Source organism: Stomoxys calcitrans, chromosome 3 (genome assembly GCF_963082655.1).
Source record: "Stomoxys calcitrans chromosome 3, idStoCalc2.1, whole genome shotgun sequence".
NCBI lineage: Eukaryota > Metazoa > Arthropoda > Insecta > Diptera > Muscidae > Stomoxys > Stomoxys calcitrans.
The window spans coordinates 119804717-119825939 of NC_081554.1; the positions used below are offsets into that span (position 1 = coordinate 119804717).

Here is a 21223-nt window from a genome sequence, read left to right on the forward strand (position 1 = left end):
ATAAAAAAAAATAATGGATAAGAATTATTATGCTATTGGAGCTATATCAAGTTATAGTCCGATTTGGACCATAAATGTATTGAATGTTGAAGACCGTAGTAGAAGCTTTTGGTTAATATTTCAGTCCATTCGGGTAAGAATTGCTTCCTCCAGAGGCCTAAGAAATCAAGATCACAGATCGATTTATATGGCAGATATATGAAATTATGGACCAATTTCAACCATATTTAGCACAGTTGTTATCACAGACCGATATGGCCCATTTAGCACAGACCGATATGGCCCATTTACAATCCCAACCGATCTACACTGATAAGTAGTATTTGTGCAAAATTTCAAGAGCTTAGCTTTACTCCTTCGAAAGTTAGCGTGCTTTCGACAGACGGACGGACATTGCTAGATCGACTTAAAATGTCATGACGATTAAGAATAAATATATTTTATTGGGTTTCAGACGGATATTTTTAGGTGCTACAAACGGATTAACGAAACTAGTATACCTCGTATGATGGAGGGTACAAAAATAACAATAAACATTTAAAAAACTAGATACTAGCAACTAAAGTTATAAGCTTAACGTTGATCTATGTACAGAGTTATATCTGTATATAGATCAACGTTAAGCGAAATCAGAAGACAAGGCTAATGCAACAGTAAAAGAAGTTTAGAATCCTGACTATGGTCCGTTTTCTGCAGATGAATCTGCACCATTCTAAGGCCGCTTTGGCGGCATTAATGGTCCTCATGATGGCAGGAGGTCTTGACGTTGGTCTTATCTAGGAACCATGGGTGTGTGGGGGAATGGTTCGTGGACTAAGAACTCCGGGATTTTAATTACTCAAAGAGTAGTCAAAATGTATTTATTCTTCCTTCGCTAAGCTCTGAAGATTCAGTAGAAGCCTGAAAAAATAAATAAATCTCATAACTGGCTGGCTTCACTATGTATGGCACACGATTAAGAGATGCCGTCTTCAAACCTTAAGTTGCAGGTTAAAGCCCCTTCTGCTAATGCACGCTTCAATTAATGCACATCACCACATATGGGGAAGTTCGGATGTCACGAAAGGGGTGGGCTGTAAGTGAGGGTGGGCAAAGATCACTTGAGATCGCCTGTCTCGGCAGCAGCATGCATATAGTAAAGGCAAATCCAATGAAACAGCCCTTCACGACCCAGTCGGCTACATAGAGGGAATATACAGTTTTTTGTCTGTTGAAAATGGGAAAGCAGACGTTACTACTGTTTGAGCAAATATCAGGCTGCTGTATTGGCAATCGTCATTTTGTTTGTTACTCCTCGAAATATTCGACTAAGACCCCATAAAGTATATATATTCTTGTTCGTCATAACATTTTAAGTAGATTTAGCCATGTCCGTCCGTCCGTCCGTCTGTCTGTCGAAAGCACTAGAGGGCACAATTTTTATCCGATATGGATGAAATTGTGCATGAGTTGTTTTGACTTCTAACAGCTGTGCTGAGTATGGTTGAAATCGGACCATGGTTTGATATAGCTGCCATATGAACCGACGTTGGCTGAAATTTTGCATGAGGCGTTTTAATATGACTTCCAACATCTGTGCTGAGTATGGTTGAAATCGGTCCATAGCCTGATTTATTTGCCATATAAACCGATCTCGGGTCTTGACTTCTTGAGCCACTAGTGGGCACAATTCTCATCCGATTTGGCTGAAATTTTGCACGAGGTGTTTTATTATAACTCCAATGACTGTGCCAAATATGTTTCAAATCGGTCCATAACCTGATAAAGCTGCCATTCAAACCAATCTGGGATCTTGACTTCTTGAGCCCGAAGAGGGCGTAATTATTATCCCATTTGACTGAAATTTAGTACAACGGCTCCTCCGATGACCTCCAACATACGTGTCAAATATGGTCCGAATCGGTCTTTAGCCTGATACAGCTCCCATATTAACCGATCTTCCTATTTTATTTCTTGAGCCCCTAAAAGGCAAAATTGTTATTCGATTTGGCTGAAATTTTACTCATTGCACAATTCTTTTCTTCTATCCTTTGTTTGTCTATAAAGAGATACCGCGAAAGAACTCGACAAATGCGATCCATGGTGGAGGGTTTATAGGATTCGGCCCGGCCGAACTTAGCACGCTCTTTACTGATTTATTTGCAAATAGCTAACCTCAGGTGAAAAATTCTTCTGGAGGTGTTTTAAAATCTTCTAACGATGTAGAAACATTTCAATCGGTTCACAAATAGTTCCACAATTTCGGAAATACCAACGATACCTTAACTAAACTGCAACTCCAACTCCAACATAAACTGTTGGAGATATACTAAATATTTTAGAATGTTTTTGTGGGGTTTTACAAGCACAATCTTATAAAGACAAGAATCAAGCCGATTGGCCCATAAACGACTGTTTGGGAAGCAATCCAAATTTGAAATGCTCGAGGTGACAACTTTCAATCCCAATGGATCAGCCTCTGGACATACTAGGGTCCCCAAATTTTGCATACTTATTGGAAAACATTGACTATGTTAAGTTTCTAATACGTTATCCGTTCAAAAGTTCCAGAATTATTTACAAGATGTACATAGATAAATTATATATAGATAAAGAATTTAAACTTCGCATATAGACTGGTTGGTGGCGCTTGTGAATATACAATATATAGTACAATTTAGAAAGCACAAAAATGTCTCTCTTATTTCAATCTTCTTTGGCATGTCTTAAAACAACTTTCAAAATATAAAAATTGTTGCCATATCAAAAAAAAAAAAAAAAAAAAAACTTTCGGCCATAGTGTGACATTTCAAAAAAATATTGGGTTGCCCAAAAAGTAATTGCGGATTTTTCATACAGTCGGCGTTCACAAATTATTTCACAGCTTGTGACTCTGTAATTGCATTCTTTCTTCTGTCAGTTATCAGCTGTTAATTTTAGCTTGCTTTAGAAAAAAAGTGTAAAAAAGGTATATTTGATTAAAGTTCATTCTAAGATTTATTAAAAATGCATTTACTTTCTTTTAAAAAATCCGCAATTACTTTTTGGGCAACCCAATACTTCACTTTTGTGGACAATCGAAATCGCCATGAGTGACGAATGAATAAAAATACCTTATCTTATTGATCTTTAAGAAACTGAGTGTCATGGTAGAGACCATTTTCAGTAGTTTTAAATTCACAACGATATTAAATTGCATTAATGTTCGACAAAAATTCTTCAAAACGAGAGCGATATGATTAAGCTGCGTTTCCATATTGCATGAGCGTAATCATTAATGAGGATTATGGGAATTCCTTTTGGATTACCAAACAAACAAAAAAACGAATAATGATAAAGACACAACATGCCACACAAACACATTCACTCACACATGTAAGCAACAATCGTATTTCAAGCAAATATTTGAATAATCTCACACTTTTAAACGCAAAAAACGGCGACGGAAGGAAACGGAAATAACCACTGAGGGGCTCAGTGTGTAAGGCACTATGTGCCATATGGGTGTTTGCATATTCCCAGGGCCCAAACACGACTTACCCACACCCCCGCAGCACCTCGAGTTGCAGGAGCAAAGTGATTACAGTTACCATAAATCACAATTATAATGCATAATCCAGTAATATGAATATTTTACTCTTAAATCCCCTTGAATTCGGAAAAAACGAAATATAAACGACCACACGCAACAGCGCCGCACACTGCCGTACATACAGAGTGTCGTTACAAAACCCCAAAATTGTTTTATCCCTTCCCCATGATAACAGCTACAGCAGCAAATAGTAATAATGCTCAACACCCAGAGCCGCACACAGCTACGCACACATTCAAAGTCGCCAATGTCGAAGGACATCATGGTACGCTTTGATTTTACCTCCAATCTGGAAAGTTTTTTTTCCACTCTACCCATAAAAATGTTTGTGACCATCGTGTCCTTTTTCAATTTTTCACTTTCCCTATTTCGTTAAACTTTTTGGGTGTTATTTCAAAATGTTGTGTTTTTGCGAGTGTTTGTCAGATGATGATGATGATGCAGGACACTGGGTTGTACATGGTGAGGGGACGGCGGCGGCGGCTGGAATAGGAATGTGGTGTGGGCAAAAAAGGAAAGCTGTTTTTATTGTTTGGTTTCTCTGACACCATGAATATAAATATTTTGGTATTGTCAGTTGGTATTTGGCTCCTTGTTAACAACCGCCTGCGGAACAAAAAAAAAAAAAAAATTGCAAAGGATCTTTCCGTTTTTCCTTAAGTTCAGTGGCATGAGCTCTAATGGAACGTGTTCTTTTGGCTGTATTTGATTTGCGATATATGCTGACCTCATTGTCTTCTTTTCATCGCAAAAAAACCCAGAGAGAAAGAGTGGAATGAAAAATGGAAGAAATCGTTATTCAGGATATGCCACAAGAATAGGGAACACATGTGTTGTGTGGATATCGATTTACCCCTTCCTCTCGTCTATCAACACCAAGCCGCTTACACCCAAGCAAGGGGCAATGTATTGGTATAAAGTCACTGCGTTGAACACATTTTGTGGTATTTGACAACGTCTTTACCCGCATTCGAAATCTTTAAATTGTCATAAATTATGACTTAGGATCATTAAATAGACCAATCGCGCCTTTATTCGTTCCACCCCAAATTTTTACGTACCAATTTTCTGCCAAATCATGCAAAAATTTAAGCACCTAGAGACCGTAGAGGACAAATTGAAAGATCGGTATATATGGGAAAGATCAGTGTATATATACCAAGGGTATTTGAAGTCAAAATAGAACACTTGCGTAAAACTCCAAACCGTATAACAATTGCGGCTTCCAGGGGTTCAAGATGCTAAATCGGGAAAGTTGTAACAGAACACCAAGAGCAACCTCCTAATGCTGGATACATTTGTGAAGTACTATGTCACGTAAAAACTTCTTCCCAAAGAGCTGTCTCACTGGCTTTAGGGTGAAAACTGAAGAGGGAACTAAATCTAAATCTGGGCTGATTTTAATAAAATTTAGCAGAGGCTTCCTCCGATTTGAACTCTCGGATTTTGTAGGGATTTTCACCAAATTTGTCAAGAATTGCTTTATTATCCATCCATACACCTCTGCCGAAGTCCGCCAAAAGCGGTTCTAATTTTACCCTGTTAGTGAATGGTGTCCGTTTTAACAGACATTTTTATTTCTTACGCTACCTGTTAATTTAATTGAATATTTTGGAAAACTATATAGAAAACAAATTAGAACATATCACAATTTACAGTTTTTTTTTTTAAATTTCATTTTTAACAAATATAAAAAAAAATTGTTGAAGCTTGTAAAAAACTTGTATTTTTATTTTTACGACTGGTGGAAACAAATCCCAACAATATGCCAGTGCAAATTACATCGAAAATGAAGAAGTTTGACCTATGTTAGGCGTACTCCCCGCATGGCGTCCCTTATAAATAACACTCTTTAAAAATTACGTTTTCGCTGTTTTATAAAACTTTTTTTAAATCGCTTATTGGTCGCCATTATATTCTAAAAAAAAAAACTTTAATAAACTCACTGTCTCAAATTTCAGCGACATCGGACAATAAATGCGTCTTTTATGGCCCCAAAACCTAAAACCTAGATATCTGGACCGATCTGTGCGATATTGCAGAAGTATGTCAAGGGGCTTAACATAACTCACTGTTTCAAATTTCGGGGACATCGGGCAATAAATGAGCATTTTATGGGCCCAAAACCATAAATCAAGAAATCGGTCTATATGGCAGCTATATCCAAATTTGAACCGTTCTGGAAATTGAAGAAATATGTCAAAGGGCCTAACACATCTCACTGTCCCAAATTTCAGCGACATCGGACGATAAATGTGGCTATTATGGGCCTTACACCATAAATATGTCAAGGGGTTTAACCTAACTCAATGTTCCAAATTTCGGCGACATCGGACAATAAATGCGCCTTTTATGGGCCTAAGACTCTAAATCGGAGGATCGGTCTATATGACAGCTATATCACAATCTGGACCGATCTGAGCCAAATTGACGACGGATGTCGAAGGGCCAAATATAACTCACTGTCCCAAATTTCAGCAAAATCGGATAATAAATGTGGCTTTTATGGGCCTAAGACCCTAAATCGGAGGATCGGTCTATATGATAGCTATATCCAAATCTGGACCGATCTGGACCAAATTGATGAAGGATGTCGAGGGGCCTAACACAACTCACTGTCTTAAATTTCAGTATATCGGATAATAAATGTGGCTTTTATGGGCCTAAGACCCTAAATCGGAGGATCGGTCTATGTGGCAGCTATATCCAAATCTGGACCAATCTGAGCCAAATTAACGAAGGATGTCGAAGGGCCTAACACATTTCACTGTCCCAAATTTCAGCAAAATCGGATAATAAATGTGGCTTTTATGTGCCAAAGACTCTTAATCGGATGATGGGTCTATTGTATATGGGGGATATATCAAGATATAGTCCGATATAGCCCATCTTCGAACTTAACCTGCTTATGGACGAAAAAAGAATCTGTGCAAAATTTCAGCTCAATATCTTTATTTTTAAAGACTGTAGCGTGATTTCAACAGACTGACGGACGGACATGGCTAGATCGTCTTAGATTTTTACGCTGATCAAGAATATATATACTTTATAGGGTCGGAAATGGATATTTCGATGTGTTGCAAACGGAATGACAAAATGAATATACCCCCATCCTTCCGTGGTGGGTATAAAAATCAATTTGTGTTTGTTTGTAGGTTTGTTTGTTTGTTTGTGTGTATGTTTGTGTGTTCCTTATAGACTCAGAAACGGCTATACCGATTTTCTTGAAATTTTCACAGATGGTGCATAATGACCCCGTGGTGAAATTAGGGTACTACATTTTCTGATTTTTTGAACCCTCCCCCTTACCCTAATTTTCAGAAACGCCAGATCTCGGAGATGGGTGGTGCGATTAAAGCGAAATTTTGTGTGCTCCCATATAGTATCCTAAAAATAAGAATTTACCGACCATGGCAATATGGAACTCAAATGAAAGGTATTTGTGAGTAGAATACGAATCTTATATCCAAATGTGGGACCACGTTTCTGGGGGTCCACTCCTTCCCCAAAACACCCCCAAACTGGACTTATTTACTGACCATGGGAATATGGGGTATTTTAATGTACAATACGAATCTGATATCCAAATATGGGACCAAGTGTTTGGGGGACAAATTTACGACCATAGCAATATGGGGCTCAAATGAAAGGTCTTTTGGTGTTAAGCACGAATTTGATATCAATATTCGGGAAAAGTTTCTATGGGGCCACGCCACCCCCACAACACCACCCAAATAGTAAGCATTTTCTGACTATTGCAATATGACGCTCAAATAAGAGGGTTTTTAAAGTTTAACACGAATCCGATATATATTTTCAAGGCCAGACCACTGAGTGGCCACCCAACCCCCAAAACACCCCCCAAGCCGGCCATGCTTGCCGACTATGGAAATATGGGTATCGAATTAAAGGTATGTGGGAGAAGACCACGTATCTGATATCAATATAAGTTGGTCAACAGTCTAGCGGACGTCCCACCACCATAACGTATTTGCTCACCAAGACAATTTGAGTCTTAAAGAGAGTGGAACTAAATATTCATAGTTTTTATAGCCAATACCTCAAACCGGACATATTTGCTGACTTTTGCAAAAAGGAGTTTAAATGAGATAAGAAAACGAATTTGATATAAAATTTTGAGGGCAATGGCAATATGGGGTTCAAATAAATGAAAATAAAATGTTGCTGATATATTTCCAGGGCTTAGTGTTTGGGGGACCATCCCAATCCCAAAAAACCCCTAAATTGGGCATATTTACCGACCATGTCAATGTGGAGCTTAAATGAGAGGTATTGGGGGGTAGAGCAAGAATTGATACCCATTTTCGGAAACAATTTTCCGAAATACCACACAAACAGCAATTTTTTAGTGACCATCGCAATATGGAGCTCGAATAAAGGTATTTGGGAGTAGAATACGAATTTGATATCCAAATGTAGGATCATTTATTTAGGGTTCACCCCTTTCTCAAAACACCCCCAAAGGAAAAAAATTTTTCGACCATGAAAGACCATGAAAGGTATTTCAGATTAGAAAACGAATTTGATAACCTATTTTGGGGCCATGTGTTTGGAGGACGCCTCATCCTGTAAACTCCTCTTAAGCCAATGGCAATATGGGGTTTAAATAAATGGTATTTGAGAGAAAATCACGATGCTGATATTTTTTTAGGCCAAGTATCTGGGGGACCACCTCATCTCGAAATTAATTAAGCGGTGTCCCTTAATCAGATATCATGAGACTATCGGACTGAAATAAAGTATTTTAAGAATGGAATACACCTTGCATCCATACTTAAATTTATACCCCAATAAAGATCATATGGGATTCATATAAAGGCACTTTTATTGTTAAACTGTTAGTCAAGCGATACACTATTTTCGTAGTATGGTATTTTACTAAAATATTTATTTTGAAAATAAATATTCCAAGGAAATGTTTGTTCCATATAAAGTAAAAGAAGGTGCTGCGGAGCGGACCCGGGTCAACTAGTTCTATATAAAAATCGTTTTCTAATCTCAAATACCTTTTATTTAAGCCCCATATTGCCATGGTCGATAAATTTGCCTTTTCTGGAGTGTGTTTTAGTGGAGAGGCGGTCCCCAAATACTTGGTAACACAATACATAACTCCTGCTTGAGAGATGTTTTGCGGAAGGGGTGGACCCCCAGAAACTTGTTGCTGAAAGTGTATATCAATGTCATGCTCTACTCCCAAATAGCTTTCTTTTGAGCCCCATAATGCCATGGTCGGTAAATATATCCGAATTAGGGGAGTTTTTTTCAGCATCATGCTCAACTTTCAAATATCATTTATTTGAACCCCGCATTGCTATTGGTCCGATTTTGGGGCCGTATACTTGGCCCCAAATTTGGACACCAAATTGGTTTTCTGATCATAAATACTTTCCCTAGACAGTTGTTTCCAAATGTTGATACCAGATTCGTGCTCTACTCCCAACTATCTCTCATTTGAGCCCCAAGTATCATAGTCGGCAACCATGTCCGGTTTGGGTATGGGCCGCTAACTGAAAGACTTGTCGCTGAAAATATATATCAGATTTGTGTTCTACTCTAAAATATCTTTTATTTGAACCCCATATTGCAATAGTCAGCAAGTACGTCCTAATCTCGGGGTGTTATGAGTTTGTGGTGGCCTGATAGACACTTTTCCCGAATGTTGGTATCAGATTCATGCTTAACTCTCAAAGGCTTTTCATTGCTATTGTCAGTAAATTTGTCCTCTTTGGGGGTGTTTTGGTGGAGGCGCGGCCCTCCAAACAGTTGGTCCAACATTTAGAAATCCGATTCGTATTCAACTCTCAAATACCTTTTATTTAAAATACCATGGTCGATATATATATCCGCTTGAGTATTGTTTTTGGGGCTGGGGTGGTCCCCCAAATACCTCATCCTACAATTGTATATGGGATATGTTTTCTTTCATTTGAGTCCCATATTGATGTGACTGGTCTATATATATATTTGGTGGGCTTTGGAGGTGGGGCGGCCCCCCTAGGAATCCCACCCGAAATTTTGATATCAAATTTTGGTTTTTAGGTTACTAAAAAGGGGCACACAAAATAAAGCGCAAATCCTTCCACGCATCTCAGAGATCAGACGTTTCGAAAAATAAGGATAAGCGAGAGGGTCAGCCCATCCCCCCTGAGATATCAAAAAATTAAATACCCTATTTCCACCACGGGAACGTTCTGCACTATATGCGAAAATTTAAGGAAATCAAATAAAGAACACCCTCCACCATAGCATGGGGGTATACTAACATAGCCATTCCGTTCGTAGCACATCGAAATATTGATCTAAGACCCCATAAAATTTTAGGTCTATCTAGCAATGTACGTCCGTTTACCTACATATGTGGAATGCACTTGTGGAATGCACGCTTACTTTTGATATAAACCGATCTTCGACCTTGATTTCTTGAGAATATAGACGGTGCAACTCTTATCAGATTTGGATGAAATTTTGTATGAGGTGTTATGACTTTCAACAACTGTGCTAACTATGGTCAAAATCGGTTCATAACTTGATAAAGTAGCCATATAAACCAATCTCGGATATTGACTTCTTCAGCATCTAGAGTGCGCAATAACAATCCGATTTTACAAACATTTTGCCCGAAGTATTTGTTTCGACTTCCACCAACTTTGCCAAGCATGTTCCAAACCGGTTCATAACCTGATATAGCTTACATATAAACTCCGAACTCCCGATTATACTTCCTTAGCCAATAGGAGGCGCAATTATTATCCGATTTGACTGAAATTTTGTACGAATCCTATGAATCGGTCTATAACCTGCATACCTTTCATATAAACCGATCTCCCGATATTACTTCTTGAGCCACTATAGGGCCCAATTTGTATCCGATTTAACTAAAATTTTGCACAGTGAGTAATAAATAAAACTTAATTTTTCGTTAGTAATCCCATAAGACATGATCAGGAAAATGTGTACATAAAAAATATCGGCGAAACGTCCCTGAGTTATATAAAAACGCAGGGAAATATTTAATCCAATTTTCGCTTGAATAGCTAATTCGGTACACTCATGTTTTTCATGTTTAAAGTAAAAAGGGGTATGATTTATGTAACTTAAATTAGTTCTTCGGGTGTTATTAAGGTTGTTAGTGCTCTGTAAACTCTAATACTCGTAACTATTTGAGTAACTCTTTCATGTAAATACTGCTGTCCAACTTGGGGGAAGACTTGCAACTATCTTTTTTAGCGAACCTGCAATTTTGGAATAACTTGTCCGAATTTCAACTTGTTCTCCTCCCCAAAGCTTACGAGAGTTTTTTAACGGGTTTGAATATGGTGATCTAAGAGGATCAAATCTGAATGCAATAAATCTATGTTTTATTAGAAAAAACAGGCCATAATCTTATATATAAGAATCAATTTGTGCTTGTTTGTAGGTTTGTTTGTTTGTTTGTTTGTATGTTTGTGTGTTCCTAATAGACTCAGAAACGGCTGAACCGATTTTCTTAAAATTTTCACAGATGGTGCATAATGACCCCGTGGTAAAAATGGGGTACTACATTTTTTGATATCTGAAGATATCAAACCCTAATTTTAAGAAACGCCAGATCTCGGAGATGGGTGGGGCGATTTAAGCGAAATTTTGTGTGCTCTCATATAGTACCATAAAAATAAAAATTCGGTATCCAAATTTCGGGAGGGGTACCTAGGGGGTCCGCCCCACCCTAAAACCTACCAGACATAGTAGAATACGAATCTGATATCCAAATGTGGGACCACGTTTCTGGGGGTCCACCCCTTCCCCCAAACGGGACTTATTTTTTACCATTAAGCCCCATAGGCTTAAATAAAAGGTATTTGAATGTAGAATACGAATCTGATATCCAAATATGGGATCAAGTGTTTAGGGGGCCGCCTCTCACCAAAAACAACCCCCAAAGGGGACAAATTTATGGCTATAGCACTATGGGCTCAAATGAAAGGTCTTTGGGAGTAAAGCACGAATTTGATATCAATATTCGGGAAAAATGTCTATGGGGCCATGCCACACCCACAACACCACCCAAATAGTAAGTATTTTCTGACTATTGCAATATGAGGCTCAAATAAGAGGGTTTCTGATAACCAATTGTCGGACCAAGTGCTAGGAGGACCACCCCAAGCCCCAAAACACCCCTAAGTCGGACATATTTACCTACCATGGCAATATGGGACTCAAATGAAAGGTCTTTAAGAATAAAGCACGAATTTGATATCAATATTCGGGAAAGGTGTCTATGGGGCCACCCCACCCCCACAACACCACTCAAATAGTAAATATTTTCTGACTATTGCAATATGAGGCTCCAATAAGAGGGTTTTTAAAGTGGAACACGAATCCGATATACATTTCAAGGCCAACTCACTAAGTGGCCGCCTATTCCCCAAAACACCCCCTAAGCCGGTCTATTTGCCGACATGGAAATATGGGGCTCAAATAAAAGGTATGTGGGAGTAGACCACGTATCTGATATCAACATTAGAAGCCAACTGTCTAGCGGACGTCACATTACCATAACAACCCCCAAATTTGAGCCCAATCGCAATATGGGGTTCAAATAAATGATATATAGTTATATGAGAATAGAACATGTTGCTGATATTTTTTCAGGGCTTATTGTTTGGGGGACCACCCCAATCCCCAAAACACCCCTAAATCGGGGTCAATGTGGAGCTTAAATTAAGGTATTGGGGGTAGATCGAGAATTGATACCCATTTTCGGGACCTACTTTCTGGGGTCTACCCATTTCCCAAAATACACGACAAACAGCAATTTTTTACTGACCATCGCAATATGGGACTCAAATAAAGGTATTTGGGAGTAGAATATGAATTTAATATCCAAATGTAGGACCATGTATTTAGGGCATCACCCCTTCCCCAAAACAACCCCCAAAGTGTAAACATTTTTCGACCATGCCAATATATGGGTCAAATGAAAGGTATTTGGGATTAGACAACAAATTTGATAACCTATTTTGGGGCCATGTGTTTGGGGGAGGCCTCATCCTGTAAACTCCTCTTAAGCCAATGGCAATATGCGGTTTTAATAAATGGTATTTGAGAGAAGAGCACGATGCTGATATTTTTTCAGGGCCAAATATATGGGGGAACACCTCTCCCCCGAAAACACCACTAAATCAGACATCACAAGAATATCGGACTGAAATGAAGTATTTTAAGAATGGAGTACACCTTACATCCAAACTTAAATTCATAGACCAATAAAGATCATGTGTGATTCAGATAAAGGCACTTATATTGTTAAACTGTTAGTCAAGTTAGTATGGACAATTAAAAGATCTTTAATTGTCGAAAATAAATATTCCAAGAAAACTTTTGTTCCATATAAAGTTAAAGCAGGCGCAGCGGAGCGGTCCTGGGTCAGCTAGTAACGAATAAAGTTACCATGTTGTGAACCCCAAATGCTTTCATTGCTTTCTCCATTGAGATATGGAAATGGTGATCCATGCTTTGCGTATTCTTACGTTTAGGAACCACAAAATACTATGAAAAAGCACCTCCATCGGGATTTATAGCCTTTAAAGTATACTGAGGGTCAAGTTTTTTGTTTGGAGGACGTCGTATGTATTTTTTACCATGCAATAAAAAATTGGTAAAAGGGTGGTAAGTTCGGCCGGGCCGAATCTTATGTACCCTCCACTAAGGAACACATTTCTCAAGTTCTCTGCGGATAAAATTTTCCATCCTATTGAATCTATATCAGGTTTTGGACCGATTCAAGCCATACTTGGTTTGGATGTTGAAGGTCATAGGAGAAGTTGATGTATAAAATTTTACCCAAAGCGGATAAGTATTGCGCACTTTATAGGCTCAAGGCGTATAATCGGGAGAGCGGTTTATATGGGATCTGTATCAGGTTATGAACTGATTTGAACAATACTTGGCGTAGCTGTTGGAAAACAGAACACATCATGCAAAATTTCTGCCACATCGGCTGTAAAGGCTCAAGAAGTCATGACCCGAGATCGGTTTATACGGGAGCTATATTTAATACTAAACCGATATGGCCCATTTGTAATCCCCAACGACCTTCATTAATACTAAAGGGTGATTTTTTTGAGGTTAGGATTTTCATGCATTAGTATTTGACAGATCACGTGGGATTTCAGACATGGTGTCAAAGAGAAAGATGCTCAGTATGCTTTGACATTTCATCATGAATAGACTTACTAACGAGCAACGCTTGCAAATCATTGAATTTTATTACCAAAATCAGTGTTCGGTTCGAAATGTGTTCATTCACCGTAACGTTGCGTCCAACAGCATCTTTGAAAAAATACGGTCCAATGATTCCACCAGCGTACAAACCACACCAAACAGTGCATTTTTCGGGATGCATGGGCAGTTCTTGAACGGCTTCTGGTTGCTCTTCACTCCAAATGCGGCAATTTTGCTTATTTACGTAGCCATTCAACCAGAAATGAGCCTCATCGCTGAACAAAATTTGTCAAAATTTGAACACATTTCGAACCGAACACTGATTTTGGTAATAAAATTCAATGATTTGCAAGCGTTGCTCGTTAGTAAGTCTATTCATGATGAAATGTCAAAGCATACTGAGCATCTTTCTCTTTGACACCATGTCTGAAATCCCACGTGATCTGTCAAATACTAATGCAAGAAAATCCTAACCTCAAAAAAATCACCCTTTAAGTATATGTGCAAAATTTAATTTGTGGCTAGCTTTACGAGTTCGACCTCTATCGTGATTTCGACAAACGGACGGACATGGCTAGTTCTACTCAGATCGTCGAGATGACCAAGAATATATATACTTTATGCGGTCTTAGACGAATATTTCAAAGTGTTACAATCGGAATTACTAGATTAGTATACCCCTATCCAATGGTGGTGGGTATAAGAATGGGATCAAAAATCTGCTACATCTATTTCGTTGATCCTGGGCTAGGCTAAATGCAGATAACAAAATTCTAGAGACTTTTTATTTGATTGGAGTAGCAAGCAAATCATTTGTTAAAATGGAGAGAGTTGGCCTGAGTTGCCCCATATATATGGGAGCTATATCCAAATGAAACGATTTTTTGAAATTCACAATTAATGTCGGAAATCATAAGAAAATCGATTCGAGAGAATCGGTTAAGAAATGATCAGATTATTGACGAATTAGTCCAAGTCGGGTGAAATATATATGTGGGAGATATGTCCAAATCTGGACCGATTACTATGAAATTTACCAGTTATGTGTCATAAGAAAATCTCTCATGCACCTTTTCTTGAGAATCGGCAGAAAAATGACGATGTTATTACAATCGGAGATTAAGGAAACTGGGGCTGGAGAGATGACATGAAGTTTCTCTTCCAACTCACTCGTATCTTCCGTCACATCGCTGAGAGTGGGTTCCCTTTTGTAAAGTTTAAGTAGATTCCAAATATCTGCAAGCCAAGCCTATCTGTAGCTCTGAATGACTACACAAATGCTCTCAAATACATGAAGAAAAAATGAATCTGCCATCAACATTTCCCTAAACAACCAGTGATGTGAGCGTGAGATAAAAGTTATGTAAGACTTATGCTACTTCTGCCGCAACAAGAACAACCTCACACTAAGATTCATCCTCTCCAATGACAAGGTATGTATTTAACTTCCTCGTATGTCTGATTATATGGCTCTTAAGCTTGTGATCAATTACATAACTGCTTATAGCGACTTCTTAAGTTGCCCAAAATGCTGAAATAAAAATTTTAAACTATTTTGTGCGTGAGGTTTTTTGTTGAATCACTCTATATCTAAGATTTTATCTAAGGAGTAGATAGGTAGATGAAATCGGCTATATAATTTGTTGATTTTGGAAGGGGGCGGACTCTGCCCCGTTACACCAAAAACGCCACCCAAAATCAAAACAAATAAAAAGGCGTTAAGTTCGGCCGGGCCGAACTTTGGATACCCACCACATCGGGAATATACGTAAACCACCTTTCGTCAAAATCCGGTGAAAAATGCATACCTTGTGCCCCATAGCAGCTATATCGAAATATGTCATTGATTTATTGTGTATAATAGGATATTGACCTTTTTAGAAGCTATATCTAAGAATAAACCGATCTAAACCATATACGATACGGATGTCGAGAAGCCTAATATAAGACTCTCAGGGGCATATGACCCTAAATCGGAGGATCGGTCTATATAGCAGCTATATCCAAATCTGTACCGATCTGTGCCATATTGCAGAAGTATATCAAGGGACTTAACCTAACTCAACGGCCGAAATTTCGGCGACATCGGACAATAAATGCGCCTTTTATGGGTCAAAAACCTTAAGTCGAGAGATCGGCCTATGTGGCAGCTATATCCTAATCTGAACCGATCACGGCCAAATTAAGGAAATATATCGAAGGCCCTAATACAACTGGCTGCCCCAAATTTCAGCAAAATCAGATGATGAATATGGCTTTTATGGGCCTCAGACCCTAAATCGGGGGATCGGTCTATATGGTAGCTATATCCAAATCTGGACCGATCGAAGCATGTCGAGGGGTCTAACACAACTCACTGTCCCTAAATCGGAGGATCGGTCTATATGGCCAAATCTGGACCGATCTGGGCAAGATTGACGAAGGACGTCAAGGGGTCCAACACAACTCACTGTCCCAAATTTCAGCAAAATCGGATAATAAATGTGGCTTTTGTGGGCCTAAGACCCTAAATCGGCGGATCTGTCTATATGGGGGCTATATCAAGATATAGTCCGATTTAGCCCATCTTCGAACTTAACCTGCTTATGGACGAAAGAAGAATCTGTGCAAAGTTTCAACTCAATATCTCTATTTTTAAAGACTGTAGCGTGATTTCAACAGACAGACGGACGGACATGTCTAGATCGTCTTAGGTTTTTACGCTGATCAAGAATATATATACTTTATAGGGTCGGAAATGGATATTTCGATGTGTTGCAAACGGAATGACAAAATGAATATTCCCCCATCAGTCGGTGGTAGGTATAAAAACGTAAGATCAAGTCGAAAGTTTAAGAAAACAATTTTTTTTAAATTTTCTGAGAAAACTAAATTTTGAATAAAATGTTCTCTTAAGACGAAATTTCAATGGACTTTTATAAAAGCAAAATAACAATGACACTTTCTGAAGGAGAAAATTTGAAGCTAATTTTTCACTTAATTCAAAATTTTCAATAAAAAAAGTCTATGTAATACTTTTAATCTATAGCAATTATATCCAAATTTTGTCAGGCTATAATTTTGTATACCTATTGAAATATCGAATAGAACCTTCTACGATTTTCTTACGATAGTACGTGGCTTCTACAGCCTTAAAAGTCGAAACGCATAAAATTATATATGAGAGTTTTATCTAAATCAGATTCGATTTGATGAAATTTTGCTCACGCATTGGGATATCAATTACAACATGCCATGAAAAATTTTGTAGTGATCGGACCAAAACTATAGTTACTACAGCCTTAAAAGTCGAAACGATTAAAAGATATATATGGGGACTTTACCTAAGTCAAATAAAACATCTCCTGCAAAATTTTGTATGGATGGGGCAAACATTGTGGCTACTACAGATTTAAAAGGGCTTATCGGATGAAAGATATGCATGGGAGCCATGTACAAATCAGATCCGATTCTAATGAAATTTTGACCACATACTAGGACGTCAAAAAAGCACTTGGTGCCAAATTTGGTGAAGATCGGACCAAAATTGTGCCTTCTACAGCCTTAATAGGTCAAATCGGATGAAAGTTATATATGGGAGCTATATGTAAATCTGAACCGATTCATAGATGAAAATTGCGCCCTCAAGAAGTCAAGTCCCCAGACCGGTTTATATGACAGCAATATCAGGTCATGGACCGATTTATACCATACTTGGCAAAGTTGTTAGATATCATAAAAAAAAAACCTCGTGTAAAATTTAATTCAAATCGGATAAGAATTGCGCCCTCTAGTGGTTCAAGAAATCAAGATTCAATATCGGTTTATATGGCAGCTATATCAGGCTATTGACCGATTTAAACTTAATTCAGCACAGTTGTTGGATGTCATAGCGAAACACGTCGTGCAAAGTTCCATTCAAATCGGATAAGAATTGCGCCCTCTAGAGGCACAAGATCCAAGATCGGTTTATATGACAGCTATATCAGGTTATCGACCGATTTACAGTTGTTGGACATCACAAAGAAACCTGTCGTGCAAAATTTCATTTCAATCGGATAAGAATTGCGCCCTCTATAGGCTCGAGAATTCAAGACCCAAGAAAAGTTTATATGGCAGCTATATCAAAACATGGACCGATATGGCCCATTTGCAATCCCAACCGACCTACACTAATAAGAAGTATTTGTGCAAAATTTCAAGCGGCTAGCTTTACTACTTCGAAAGTTAGCGTGCTTTCGACTGACAGACGGACGGGACATGGCTATATCGACATAAAATATCACGACGATCAAGAATATAAATACTTTACTAGCTGACCCGGGCCCGCTCCGCTGTGCCTTTTTATACCCACCACCGAAGGATGGGTTGTATATTCATTTTGTCATTCCGTTTGCAACACATCGAAATATCCATTTCCGACCCTATAAAGTATATATATTCTTGATCAGCGTAAAAAATCTAAGACGATCTAGCCATGTCCGTCCGTCTGTCTGTTGAAATCACGCTACAGTCTTTAAAAATAGAGATATTGAGCTGAAATTTTGCATAGACTCTTTTTTTCCATAATCAGGTTAAGTTCGAAGATGGGCTATATCGGACTATATCTTGATATAGCCCCCCATATAGACCGATCCGCCGATTTAGGGTCTTAGTCCCATAAAAAGCCACATTTATTATCCGATTTTGTTGAAATTTGGGACAGTGAGTTGTGTTTAGGCCCTTCGACATCCTTTGTCAATTTGGCTCAGATCGGTCCAGATTTGTATATAGCTGCCATATAGACCGATCCTCCGATTTAGGGTCTAAGGGCCATAAAAGCCACAATTATGATCCGATTTCGCTGAAATTTGGGACAGTGAATTGTCTTAGGCCCTTTGACATGTTTCTTTAATTTGGTCCAGATCGGTTCAGATTTTGGATATAGCTGCCATATAGACCGATCCTCTGGTTTAGGGTCTAAGGCCCATAAAAGCCACATTTATTATCCCATTTTGATGAAATTCGGGGCAGTGAATTGAGTAAGGCCCATCGACATCCTTCGTTAATTTGGCTCAGATCGGTCCAGATTTGGAAATAGCTGCCATATAGGTCGATCCTCCGATTTTATGGTGTAAGGCCCATAACAGCCACATTCATTTTTCGAATTTGCTGAAATTTGGGACAGTGAGATGTGTTAGGCCCTTTGACATATTTCTTCAATTTGGTCCAGATCGGTTCAAATTTGGATATAGCTGCCATATAGACCGATTTCTTGATTTATGGTTTTGGGCCCATAAAAATGCTCATTTATTGCCCGATGTCCCCGAAATTTGGAAACAGTGAGTTAGGTTAAGCCCCTTGATATACTTCTGCAATATCGCACAGATCGGTCCAGATTTAAATATAGCTGCCATATAGACCGATATCTAGGTTTTAGGTTTTGGGGCCATAAAAGACGCATTTATTGTCCGATGTCCGCTGAAATTTGAGATAGTGAGTTTGGTTAGGCTCTTCGACGTCCTTCTTCAATTTTGCCCAGATCGGTCCAGATTTGAATATAGCTGACATATAGGACCGATCTCTGGATTTGAGGTTTAGGGCCCATAAAAGAGGCATTTATTGTCCGATTTCGCCGAAATTTGGGACAGTGCTTAGTGTTAGGCTCTTCGACATGTTTATGCAACTTGGCCCAAATCGGTCCAGATTTCGATATAGCTGCCATGTATACCGATATCTCGATTTAAAGTCTTGGCCCCATAAAAGGCGCATTTATAATCCGATTTCACTGAAATTTGACACAGTGGACTTATGTTCGGCTTTTCGACATCCGTGTCGTATATAGTTCAGATCGGTATGAGGTATATGATGGAAAGGTGGTTTACATATATACACGAGGTGGTGGGTATCCAAAGTTCGGCCCGGCCGAACTTAACGCCTTTTTACTTGTTTAACTTTATATGGAAAAAAAAGTTTCCTTGGAATATTTATTTTCGACAATTAAAGAGCTTTTAATGAAATACCATGCTACGAATACAGTATAATCGCTTGACTAATTGTTTAACAAATATAAGTGTCTTTGTCCGAATCCCATATGATCTTTATTGGTCTGCGAATTTAAGTTTGGATGTAAGGTGTACTCCATTCTTAAAATGCTTTATTTCACCCCGATACTCTCATGATATCTGATTTAGAGGTGCGTTCGAGGGTGAGGTGGTCCCCCAGACACTTGGCCCTGAAAAAAAATATCAGCATTGTGCTCTTCTTTCAAATACCATTTATTTAAACCCCATATTGCCATTGGTTTAGGGGAGTTTACACGATGAGGCGTCCCCCAAAACACATGGTCCCAAAATAGGTTATCAAATTCGTTAATCTTAAATACCACATATTGGCATGGTCGAAAAAATTGTCAACCTTTGCGGGGTGTTTTGGGGAAGTGGTGATGCCCTAAATACATGGTCCTACATTTGGATATCAAATTCGTATTCTACTACTTTATTTGGGCCCCATTTTGCGATGTATGGGTTCAATTCTTGCTCTACCCCCCTGTCCTGTTCGGGGGGTGTTTTGGGGAAGGGGTGGACCTCTAGAAACGTGGTCCCACCATTTGGATATCAGATTCGAATTCTACTCGTAAAATACCTTTCATTTGAGTCCCATATTGCCATGATCGGTAAATATGTCCGATTAAGGGGTGGTTTGTGGGTTGGGTGGTGTTGTGGGGGTGGGGTGGCCCCATAGACACTTTTTCCCGAATATCGGTATCAGATTTGTGATTTACTCCCAAAGACCTTTTATTTGAGCCCCATGTGGTTATAGTCGTAAATGTGTCCCCCTTTGGGGGAGGTTTCGGTGAGAGACGGCCCCCCAAATACTTGGTCTCATATTTGGATATCAGATTCTAATTCTACACTCAAATACCTTTTATTTAAGCCCCCATATTCCCATGGTCAGTAAATAAGTCCTGTTTGAGGGGGTTTTTGGGGAAGGGGTGGACCCCAAAAAAACGTGGCCCCCACATTTGGGATATCAGATTTCGAATTGTACTCGCAAATACCTATCATTTGAGTACCATATTGCCATGGTCGGTAAATATGTCCGATTTAGGGGCGTTTAGGGGGTTGGGGTGGTCCCCCTAGCACTTAGTTCGACAATTGGATATCAGATACGTTTGCTTATTCAAAATACCTTTCATTTGAGTCCCATATTGTCGTGATTGGTCTAAATATATGTTTGGTAAGTTTTAGGGTGGGGACCGCCCCCCCCCTAGGTACCGCATCCGAAATTTGGAAACCAAATTTTTATTTTTAGGGTACTATATGAGAGCACACGAAATTACGCTTAAATCGCACCACCCATCTCCGGGATCTGGCGTTTTCTGAAAATTAGGGTAAGGGGGAGGGTCCGCCCCCCTTCAGATATCAAAAAATATAGTACCTTATTTTCACCACGGGATCATTGTGCACC

The 21223-nt window shown here is 38.9% G+C and overlaps 1 protein-coding gene across 1 annotated transcript in view; it reads right to left on the bottom strand.

The window, feature by feature from the left end:
- Nucleotides 1-3964: 3964 nt before the first annotated feature.
- The window catches only part of LOC131996104 (uncharacterized), a 21697-nt gene continuing 4438 nt past the window's right edge, over nt 3965-21223 (bottom strand). The window contains exon 2 of the mRNA XM_059365554.1: nt 3965-4054. Within this exon, the coding sequence (XP_059221537.1) occupies nt 3965-4054 (90 nt within the window). The remainder of the gene's footprint in view (nt 4055-21223) is intronic.